Source organism: Cornus florida, unplaced genomic scaffold, assembly GCF_030987335.1.
Source record: "Cornus florida cultivar Cherokee Brave unplaced genomic scaffold, ASM3098733v1 CherokeeBrave_3.0.0_Hap2_Chr08, whole genome shotgun sequence".
NCBI lineage: Eukaryota > Viridiplantae > Streptophyta > Magnoliopsida > Cornales > Cornaceae > Cornus > Cornus florida.
The window spans coordinates 31,404,132-31,416,307 of record NW_026775578.1 but is presented as its reverse complement, the minus strand read 5'-3'; the positions used below and the strand labels follow the sequence as shown (position 1 = coordinate 31,416,307).

General features: G+C 33.0%; 1 protein-coding gene across 1 annotated transcript; it reads right to left on the bottom strand.

Moving 5' to 3' along the window:
- Window positions 1-76: 76 nt before the first annotated feature.
- Window positions 77-4,437, bottom strand: LOC132271118 (NAC domain-containing protein 78-like). The gene is made up of 6 exons (XM_059772394.1): window positions 3,871-4,437; window positions 3,087-3,364; window positions 2,658-2,849; window positions 965-1,465; window positions 757-865; window positions 77-620 (listed from the first exon to the last, which is right to left on the bottom strand). The coding sequence occupies exons 1-6, from the start codon at window positions 4,043-4,045 to the stop codon at window positions 205-207; spliced, it is 1,671 nt and encodes a 556-aa protein (XP_059628377.1). The 5' UTR covers window positions 4,046-4,437; the 3' UTR covers window positions 77-204.
- Between the last annotated feature and the right edge of the window lie 7,739 nt (window positions 4,438-12,176).

Sequence of the window (12,176 nt, the reverse complement as noted above, 5' to 3'; positions counted from 1 at the left end):
ACTTTATAGACATGAATATGTCCACACTAACTATTTGTCCACACTAAGAATCATTGTAAAAAACAACACACCAATGTAGTCAAATTGGAATAACAAGGTCATATATTAACACTATGATTTCATTACATTCTAAACATTCTGTAAAGTTGTGTATCGGGAGTATCTGAGTAAATATCCAGAGACACGAATTTTTGCTAGTTCTAGTCAATGAGCACAACCTGAATAAATATAGGACCCAATTTTGAAACTAATCAAAAGAATCAGGACCCACATGAACACAATAAGGTAGAACCAACCCCGTGACATTGCCAATCTGTCCTTGTTCGATATGCTAGCCATCGGTTCCAAACTGGCTGAATTTACATTAGTGTATGACAGGCCAAGAGAGAGGACGACATTGACGTTCCCAAGCTTATCAAATGTCAAGTTTGTCCCGATGCCACTCAAATTCAAGTTTCTTAAATGGATCATACCAGCAGTGAAATGGACTGAACTGGAAGACTGAGAAGGAGCATTCAGCTGAAGAATTGCATTCTTCGTAGGGAATTCTGAAGCATATGCAGGAGGAGCAGGGATGCTGCCCAACATTCGACTGGCCTGATTGAATAGATACTTGGTAGCTGCACCATCAGAAGATATTAGGTTTAACAGAAGTAGGTGAATTTGGCAGGTAAAATGCAACTCATACTGCAACTAGAAAGGAAATTCTAATGCTAGCTGGGCTAGTTCAAACTAGAATAAAATTCTCAGTGTTACCTGATTTAGACTTTTCCGGCTCTTGATTTGAAGAAGCCACAAAAGCATTATTACATCCCTCTAGGAGCTGTTGGCTTTCCCAAGTCCCTTGGTAGGTTTCTCCATTCACCTGATAGTATACAGTAATGAACTGAATAAATAACAAATCCCAATTCTTAATATTGCAGTCAACATGGGAAATATAGTTAAGTTTGAACTGTAAAATTACCATCTGAGTCAAGGAAGCTTGGTCAGATACAGGATTCTCACTTTCCACCATCTTCGAAGAATCATAATCCATATACTTTAAACTGCCATCATCCGCATCAAAGAATGTAAGGTACTCTTCAAGCATGTCAGAGCCCGAGGGATCTGCCTCAATGGTGTTTGAAAGGTCATCAGTTTCAATGAATTCTCCATCAAATGGTTGATCATTGATAGCATCAAAGAATGGTTCATCAAGTAAGTAATCTGCAAGCTCCGGATTCCAGGGATTGCTTGATTCACCAATACATTCATTTTCGACTGATTTGGCATCCAAATCGTTTTGTGCTGGCAAATCCAATACCTTCTGGCCATCAAGCTGCTCTAAGCCATGATTTTCACTTATCCCTACTGAGAGCTTTTCAGCATCATTAACAACGGTCTTTGACTCCTCAACGTAGTTGTCAAAATCCACATAATAATTCGAAGGAACAGGAGCAGTTTCTAATGGAACGCCAGCTAAAATCTGGGAAAAGGAAGTACAGAGTTTCAACACATCACATACAATTAAACTAACAGGGGAGGGGGTAAATCACAAAAACAAGTAATGTGGCTTAAATTTTAAGTCAGACAGACCAAAGATGCTGTTCCCAACACAACTACAGGATACAATTAGGAAAATGCCAAAAACTAATCATTTTAAATTGCAAGAATCACAAACCTACATATATTGGGGTGTGTCTGGAAATGGAATGCCTCGACAATTTGCATTTTGTAAAAACATCGCAAACAAAGACAGACGTGCTTCAATTATTTATTTATATTTACAAAAAAAAAAAAAAAGACAGACATGCGACAATAGAAACGAAAATAAGATAATAAACAATATTTCTTGCTGATGAGGAGGTGGAGAAGGGTGGGACTATTTTGGTTGGCAACTCTTTCTCTATTGCGCAAAAGACATTTCCGAAATACAAGTGGAAGAAAAAAGAATTTGCTGGTGTAAGAAAATTAAATTGACCTAAATTGTATCTTAAAAAGAAGTGAAAGATGAAGAATATGATGCAACAACAATTTGGAAGAGTTTATTTCGGAATAGTCAATATATGTTGTACAAGTTTGTGACCAATCTACCATGCAAGCAATATAAAGCAATTCACATATATCATGTAGGAGATACAAGTAACAGAATCAATAAACAATATCAGTTGGTTTTAACAGATGTCCAAGCTTACTTTTAATGTCAACTACTTGGGCTGGCTGAACTCGCAAAAATGTGTGCTTCACTCAAAGTCACATGTACTAATTATGTGTGAATATTTTATATGTGCCTCTGATGAACATAGAATTTCACTTATAATTTTAGGTATATATTCCATCAGAAGAAGGAGGAACCAAGGACAAGTAGGATACTTTTCCAAGTACACTAGGCCTGTCAACACTCCACACCTAACAGGTACCTCACTCCTAGCAGTTCACAAAATCTATCTATGCACATGCAATATATATATATATATATATACCCTCTAAAAATTTACACTCCTATGAATTTGAATATAAAATATTACAGGAACATTTATTCATATAATCATGCATAGATAGGGCATCAGTATCTGACAAAACAGATAGCCTACTTCCAATTCTCACTGTAGTGAGCATGGATGAGTGAGAGAGAGAGAGGTACTAATGAATATACAACAATGAAATGGAGTACAGACCTGCTCAACGTCATTTTCATCAAGAAAAGCATCGTCACCAACTACAAGCTCTTCTGCACCCCCTTCTCTAGGTACCAAAACAGGCTCATTGTCATTCTCCCATTCTTCCTCGATGAATGGTGCTCCATACTGTTCTCCATTCTTTGGCCCTGAACCACTTTTTCGAAATATTCTACACAGCACATATGCATCCTACTCCACCAAAAACAAAAGTAAAACCATATTATATCAAAATCCCATATTACTTTTTTTGTGCTTTCAGAATACTTTTGTTTTTGGTAAGATTTTCTTATGCAAAACTCACATGCTAACAAATGCAATTGCACCAAACAATTTCTTTTATATTTTTTTGTCAGAAACTGAAAACATATATAAAAGGAAGACAAAAACAGATTTTTATAACCATTGACATACAACCACAATTCCCACCTGGACAATGCCAGCTTTCTCCAATTCCTCGTCAGTGAGTCTATATTCGTGCATCACCCAGTTGGTCCTCTCACCGCATGGAGCCCGACCGCTATGAAAAACAAGGGTCTTTTTCATCCCAACAGTCCGCGACCTATGCAGGACTGCCCGGTCCTTCCCTGTAGTCTTCCAATACCCTCTGTCCGTTGCTCGATTCGTCTTTGATCCATTGCCATGTTTCTTGTCCAAAACAGTGAAGAAGTACCATTCTAAATCCCTACTCTTCAGCCTTGATTTACCTAGAACCCACAATTCACGAATTAGTCACATATCTAAAGATATTATTTATATATACATAGTGGAATCAGCTATATAAATCCTAATTTTCCTGTGTGCTCTATTTAAGGCCATAACTCAATCAAATGTTACTATACTATCATGCTAATTTTGGTCTTCTTCTTTCATAGCCAACTAATTGGGGTTGGAATCCTAAGTTTCCATTCATCGTGAGGCATCTGCACCCTGTACAGATCTTCTGATGTGAAGGTGATTTAACGTAATAACCTCTGACAATCCACATGTTATTATATATATTTATAAAATTAGAGAGAGATGAGCATAAACCCCATATTGACCAAGCAACTCAACACGACAAAAGGGGCTAGAGCTAGGGTTTTAGAGAGGCGAATTGAAGCTTATGATTCACCAAATAATAAAAAAGAAATCAAATTTATTGAGTTGTAAAGAGAAAAGAGGAGACCTGGGGAATGCCAAATTTAGAGTTAGAGAGAGAGAGAGGGGATACCTGGGAGGTCCCAAGGCTCGCATTTGTAGATGTCCGTGTCGGAGATGGCGTCGAACCGGAAAGATTTACCGCATATCTTGCGCCTGAGGTAGTACCGAACCAGTTCTTCATCGGTTGGGTGGAACCGAAACCCAGGAGCGAGCGATGTCGTCTGCGTCGCTGAATCGATTGCCATGAACGATCGAGTTTGCAGAAATCTTGGAGAGATCGAGAGACGGTATTCTAAAAAACGGCGACGTTTTGCCTAAGTGTTATTATTACTATTTCTTAACGGACAGGAACAGTGCCTTAAGGCACTGTTCGGCAGGATGTTTTGCAAATTCAAACGGCGACGTTTTGCCTGTTTGGCGAGAGCTGCCCGGAGTGAAGCGATGAGGGTCCGAAGATTCGCTTGCTCGGGGAGTGATGATGGCTGCAGGGTCCGGCACGTAATCACGTGTCTAACGGCAGATATGTTTAGCTGGCGGAGTGATTGATGCCGGTGACGCTGTGTGCGACGATTCCTTATCAAGAGAAAGAGAAAGAGGAGAGAAAAAAAACAGAGGCAGAAGAGGGATTTCAAAATCCACCTTACCAAAGTGCTTTTTGAAAAATGGTTTTAACGCTAACAAATAAATAAATAAAAACCTTCAGCATTACACTTACCTTGATATTTATATTTAAGAGGATTAACAGAAACTTTATTTTCAAATCCCATAATCAGAGGATTAACAGAAACTTTATTTTCAAATCTCAGAATCAGATTTCCAAATTTAAAACATTGTTGCAATTATGTGAAAAGTGTAGGGTTGAGCATACACCTTTCACATAATTATGCGTAATATTACGGTAAGTAGGCCGTTGCCTAAGACCCGGCCTAGAGAAATTTTTTAACCGTGTGGGTATGATATACATAGCATATTGTGCAAGTTTGCAACCAATTTATATAGCTGTATAGAACTTTAGTGGTTTTACTTTATTTAGTTAAGATGGTTATTGTTTTGAAATTATTTAAATTAATTCTTTCATGTTTGAAAATTGAAACAATTAGGTGATAGTTTGATAATTTAAATTAGTGCTTAATTCTGAATAAATTTAGCACTTATCCAATTAAATACATTTAATTACGCAATTTTGAATATACTGAAAACGATAAACCTATTTAAAATAATAATTTGTTCCCACTATAGTGACGAGATTAATGTTACAATTATTATAATAATGGTATTTATAGTTTCAAGCATAGATCGTTATATTGTAGTTACAAGAAGATGAAAACCATAATTAATTTTTTTTTTTTTTAATATGATTTTTAAAATTATAATTTGTTCCCACCATAGTGATGAGAAACTTAAGAACTAACTATAATCACCATTTACATTTTTTATTTTGGTTAGGTACATCCAATAATTTTATTCGTAATATTGACAACTAATATCGAGTAGATGAGTTAGTTGGCTTCTTCTAAAATATGATCTAAACCTTAAATGTCTTCTAAAACATCCAACGATTCGAAAAGAAACAAAAAATTTAAATTATGTATAGCTAAATTATTAAATGAATGTTAATGGAAATTTTTAGTAAATTGTGAACTAATGTTGAGGGGTAATTTTTTTTAGAGAAAAAGCCAGAAGTAAAAGAAGGTTTATTATAAAATGTTATAAATTAAAGGGAATTAAATACAGTTTACCCAAATAAATATACATTCAAACTCTTGCAAATGAAGTAAAATAAAATAAAATAAAAATTTGTACTTCAAAATAAATTGATGTAAAAACTTCTACACTTCCCTATAATTAGAATACAATGCAAAATTTAATCAGTACAATACTTAGATCCTCACCAGTGAAGATGTACATCAATCTTATTACTGATGTGGACTAATAAAAAGTAAATACGTTCCCCTTTAATTATCAAATCAAATATGGTAAAGTACATATTTATTTATTAAATAAAAAATGTTAAGTACATATATTATCTCTAATTTGAAAATAAAAAAATACATATTTATTTTTTATTGATCTACATCAAAAATGAAAATGGTATACATCTTCACTAACGAGAACTAACTATCATCCAAATAAAAAATATGTCGTATTTCAATTAATATGTTGCGAATTCTTTCGTTGAATTTCTCCCTAAATTTCACGCAACTCACGACCAGATAAAAAAAAAAAAAAAAAAAAGAAAAGGAAGAAGAAGAAGAAGAAAGAGGTTGCTAGCAACAGTCACCCTATCAGTCGCATGATTTTATTGGTGGTTTATTTATAAGGAGGTGATTTTCACATTTCACTTTTCAACGTTTGCATTATAATTTTAAATGAGATGACAATTCTAACACTAACTTTACAAGTAAATAACAATAATTTTTTAAATAACAAAACTATCCCTTTAAATTTCTTCTCTTATTTCTAATCATTATTACTTTAGGTCTCTTTTGACAACACAAAAAATAAAAGGTTCACTGATACCTTCTCAGGTTTGGTCAGATATCACATTGAAACACCTTTCCAAAATTACTATCACTTATATTAGAAATGTTTGTTTTGTCTTTTACTCACAGCCCAACCGTTACCTGCCCATAGTATCAGAGATGTAAAATAACTTAAATACCCTTTCACTTGGTCAAAAGAACTCTTTAACCTAAAAAAAATTAGATAAAAAAGGCTAAAATATCCCTAAATATTTTGTAAATTTACAAATTAAATTATATATCTTTATTTCTTATATATCTTGTCCTCTTCTCCCTCCCACTACCACCAGTGCCACAAAAACTCCATAAACACATGATGTTGTTGTTGGTGAATTTGTTGCCAGTATTGATTATGCGAGACAAGAGGAAACCGGATCATGTCAAAAGAGTTAACCATGGAGAAACTTAAAATGATTCAAACAACAATTTATAGAAATGATTCAAAGATTTTGACATAGGATTACATGTTTTAAATTTTGCTTTATTATTAATTGAATTCCTTATATAAACTTAGGGAATGTATTCCCCTAATTCTCATCAACTCTTAATTGAAAAACTAGTTTAAGGAAATACTCTGATGAGAAATTGATTGTAGTTGAAGTGAATTTCAACAAATTCTATGTTAGAGCAGGAATACAATGCTTTGTGTATGCCCCTTCATTTTGTCAACTCCATGAAATAGGGTTGAGTTTAGACAAGATAAGAATTGGCATTTGAGTGATAATTGTGAGATTTGTGAGAGTTGTAACATGGAGACACATTTCAGTTATTTCTTGATCTGTATTGCTCCATCATTTTTTATTTATTTATTTATTAATATTCCCTTATGCTGAAACACAGAAAATATAATAAAATGCTTCAAGTTCCAAGCAAATAGGTCAGCCAAGAATGGGGAAGATACGGGTGATGTGCTCAAATGGAACTCTATCTGCAGTATTTTTCTTCAACTCTGGACCATTGAACTCATTGTGAGGTAGGACAATGAGTTGGCCCCTGCCTTACTCTTCTCAAGAATCCAACCGCTGTTAGCTACATGGTGCTCAAGGAATTTGTCCAGGAAATCCCTTCAATGCTCCATCTCACTTTTTCTTTCTTTTTGAGTGGTGGATCTGGTTAGAAAAGCAGCACCTCTTGCTTTGACAGCTAAAGATGACCCGAGGTGAAGAAGTTGCAGAAGAAGGAAAAGGCTGTGCGCGTTAGAGAGACGGGATTGGGTACGTGAGAGTAATTAATGAGGGTAAAATAAACATTTTATATTGTTGATATTATGACCCGAGGTGAAGAAGTTGCAGAAGAAGGAAAAGGCTGTGCGCGTTAGAGAGAGGAGGGATTGGGTGGGTGAGAGTAATGAATGAGGGTAAAACAGACATTTTATATTGTCGATATTTAGGAATATGAAGTATTAAAAAGGTTAGGTGCAAAATTATCTTTTTGCATAATTTTAACGGTGTTAGTAACGGAAAAGTAAAATTGAATTTAAGTGATAGTAATTTTTAAAAGATATTTCAATGTAATATTTAACCAAAACTGAGAAGGTGTCAGTGTAATTAATCCAAAAATAAATTGAATAATTTTTTAATTTTTTTTTTTTTTTTTTTTTTTACGGGACCAAGAAATAAAAATTTATGTTGAATAAATTGACTCTTTTGACCGGACCAAAAAAATAAAAAGTAATCATTAAAAAAATTATTTCTTTTGATAGGAAAAAAAGTACCCCGAAAAAAAATATTTATTGAAGAAATTATATTTTTTGTCAACATCCCCAAAAGAAAAAAAAAAAAGTATGAAAAGAAGGGAATTATATATATATATATATATATATATATATATATATATAAATTATCTCTTTTGATAAAACCAAAAAAAAGAAGAAGTTATTTTTATCTAATAAATTATTTCTTTTGACATGACTCATAAAAATTTATCAAAAAAAAAAAAAAAAATTACATATTTTGACAGAAAAAAAGTTAACTTATTTGAATAATATCCCTTTCAATTGTGTGTGTGTGTGTGTATATATATATATATATATATATATATATATATAAAAGTCATTCTGGAATAAATTATTTCTTTTGATTGTCAAAAATTAAATTATTAGTATGGAATAAATTATTTTCTTTGAGAGGACCTTTGAAAAAATAAATTAGAAAGGAAAAAAAAAAGTAAAAAAAGTAAAGAAGTAAAAAAAATATTAAAGTTGTATAAAGGGTAATTATGACATTATAAATTAAGGGATAGTACAATTATGAAAAAAAAAGAAAAAGGGATAGTGCATTAATGAATTCAAGGCCTTCTTGTCATTTCTTTTAAAGAAAAAGATAAATGTAGTGCAATTGGAGAAAAGTAGAGTGCGGATATTGTCTCCTTAATTATATTTTAATCATATTATTTTATGGAACATACTTTCAAAAGAGTCTTGTCAGTTACCTTGTGACGGGTTCTATCATGTTGCCTTTTTTTTTTTTGGGTCTATTCTATCTAGACGTCTCTCTCTTTTGCTAGCTTCTAACTTGTACTAGAAAAAACTTGCTAATTTTATCCGTCGATGCCTCACTCAACGGCTTTGTTCAGAGGTATGTATTCTTTTTTGTTCTGTACATTTTTTTTTTTCTTCTTTGTTTTTCTTATCATCTCTGTATTTGTCAAAATATTTTTGTGCGTCGTTTGTTTGTGATAAGGATAAAAATAATAGGCAGCTCAAAGTCAAAAGAGAAATAAGATAAGGGTAAGGGATTTATCTTACCCAAAATCTCCATGGAATCATAATACCACATGTAACCAGAGTTACTATTCCTGTAAGAAGGGAACGATATCATCTTGGATCAGGGAGAATCTCGCTTGAAAAACTACTACCATTAATGCTTCTATAAAAGAAACGATCAGTCAACCTAAAAAGGTACGCCATAAATTTCATATTGAATCCTTATCGGATATTTAATCGTCAAGTACTAACTTGACCGTCGGAGTGCACCCGGCCGGCACCACGCCGGTCATCACTTCTCTTGTCTTGCAGGTATTGTCACAGACTCCGGAGCATGTAGATTTTTGACATCAACAGTTTGCATTTCACGGAGTCTAAATGTTGTTTTGGTAAAAATTTATGTAAAAATAATTCATGTAATAATTTATGTCAAAATAGTAATTCATGTGCGGAGGAGGAACTCCCTTGTAAAATTTTTAAATCTATAAATACATATCTTCAATAAAAAAGAATTTCTACTCAAAGCTATTTGAAAAAACTGGACCAAATAGGGAAAATAAAACAAAGTGAAATGCATACTACAGAATGGGACGCAAATATAATTTTTCCATAAATAATATATATATATAATAAATTTATGGTAAAGAGAAATAATTTATATATAGTTTTTAAAATTTAATTTTTTATATAAAGTGCAACACGCTAAGAAATTTATTGTAAAGGAAAAAAAATCATACAGTGCATCAGTTGTTGATTTATTAGTTTGCAAAGAATGAAGAATCTGTTTAGTTAATTTTTTATATATAAAATTTTATTAGCAAGCAAAATAGTGCATCAGTTTTTAATTTATTGCCGGCAGAATTTCTTAGGAGATAATGGTTGAAGACATCTCTAAATGTTTCTCTTATATTAGGTAATCATGGGTCTAAATATTGATTTGAATTTAGCCTACGAGGAATGTGACAACTAGAATGTTTCATGTGGAACTAAAAATATGATGGATGGTGAAAGACACTGGGGGAGGGGAAAAGAATTAGAACTTTACAATGGGATGGAATTTGATTCACATGACGAGGCATTTTCATTTTATCTAGAGTATGCAAAGTTTGTGGGGTTTGGTGCCTCGATAAAAGCTAGTTGGCGGTCAAAGTCAAAATAGGCAAATGGAGAATTTATTGATGTAAAGTTTGCTTGTTCAAGGTATTGGTTTAAACAAGAATCCAATGCACTTAATCCACGATCTTGTTTGAAGATTGATTGTAAGGCAATTTTACTTGTAAATAGAAGGCGAGATGGAAAATGGTTTGTTCACGAGTTCATCAAGGAACATAATCATGAACTTTTTTCTAACCATACACATTATTTGTCGTGTCATAGGAGCATATCTCCTTCCATCAAGCATAACATTGATACTTTACATGCAGTTGGGGTGAAAACAAGTAAGATTTTTGCTGCAGTGGCCAAAGAAAATGGTGGATATGAGAATGTGGGATTTTTAGAAAAAGACATTTGAAACCATTTTGATAAGGAAAAACGTTTGGATTTAGCATCAGGAGATGCTCAAGTGAGGTTAGAACATTTTATGCATATACAAGAAGATAATGTTAATTTTTTTTTTTATTTTATGTTTTGGATTTAGATGAAGAACAACGTTTAAGAAATGTTTTTTGAGTTGGTGCAAGAGGACGAGAAGATTATAAGATTTTTGGAGATGTTGTTTCTTTTGATATAACATATATCACAAACAAATACAAAATGCCGTTTGGAGATGTTTCTTTTGATATAACATACATCACAAACAAATACAAAATGCCGTTTGCTCCATTTGTTGGTGTGAATAATCACTTTCAGTCCACACTTCTTGGATGTGCATTACTTGCAACTATTTCAAAGGTATTCCCCAGTACACGACATCGGTTTTGTTTGTGGCATCTATTGAGAAAGATTCCTGGAAAACTTGGTCATGTTATAAGAAAATATGAAAAACTTTACGGGAATGTTCAATAGATGTATTTATAATTCTTGGACTAAAGGGACTTTGAGATGAAATAGAGGAATATGATTGAAAGATTTGAATTTATAGAGAATGAATGGCTTGAAACTTTATTTGAGGATCGTAAACATTGGGTTCCAATATACATGCGAGGTACTTTTTTTTGCTGGAATGTCTACAACTGAAAGATCTGAAAGTATAGACTCATTTTTTGATAAATATGTGAACAAGAAAACTTCATTGAAGGAGTTTGTTGAAATATATATGGTAACTTTACAAGATAGAGAAGAAAATGAGGCATATGCTAATTTTGGTACAATATACCAAGAACCCGTTTTAAAGTCTTCTTCACATTGGGAGAAACAAATGTCAAAAGTTTACACACCAAAAGTCTTTAAGAAATTTCAAGTTGAGGTTTTGGGAGCATTTGGATGTTATCCGGCCTCAAAAAACATCGGAATATGGTACATTTAAGAGTTTAAAAGTTCAAGATTTTGAAAAAAAGGAAAACTTCTTGGTAGAATGGGATGCAAGTAAGGAAGAGATTTTTTGTTTATGCTGTCTATTTGAGTACAATGGGTATCTTTGTAGACATGCGTTGGCGGTATTACAATCATTTGGTGTTTTTAACATCCCAGCTCAATACATCTTAAAGAGATGGACTAAAGATGCAAAATGTGTTAATACCACGAGACACATTCCAAAAGATGTTCATTTGAAGAAGGAACATTTTAATGAGCTGCTTCAAGAAGCCACCAAATTGAGTGAGGAGGGGTCAACATACATTGAGAGTTATAACATTACATATGATGCACTAAAGGAAGCTATGAAAAAATGTGCAATGGTTCATAATTCTCTTATGGGCTTAGAAGGTCCTTATAATTTTCATGATCCTGATAAAGAGAATGTTGATAATAATGTGACGTTTGATATCTTAGGATTCGACCCACAAGTGTCAACTACAAAAGGAGCTCCTAAAAGGATTAAAAATGGGATCGAGAATGTTAGTAAAAAAAGATGCAAAAGCAAACCAAAACAGGTTAGAATTTTAGTTACTTTGCATGTGTATTTCATTTAATGATGTATTTCTTAGTTATTAATTATTAATACTTGCATTATATTAGGTTCAAAAGCCTATGGAAGTACCCAATGGTAAG

What these genes read in the sequence shown, in the direction of transcription:
- LOC132271118 (XM_059772394.1), bottom strand. Translation starts at nt 4,045, where the DNA reads ATGGCAATCGATTCAGCGACGCAGACGACATCGCTCGCTCCTGGGTTT. An exon ending in AGAAAGCTGGCATTGTCCAG is followed by an intron (nt 2,850 to 3,086) that starts GTGGGAATTGTG and finishes TTGGTGGAGTAG; the next exon opens with GATGCATATGTGCTGTGTAG. An exon ending in ATGAAAATGACGTTGAGCAG is followed by an intron (nt 1,466 to 2,657) that starts GTCTGTACTCCA and finishes TCCTTTTCCCAG; the next exon opens with ATTTTAGCTGGCGTTCCATT.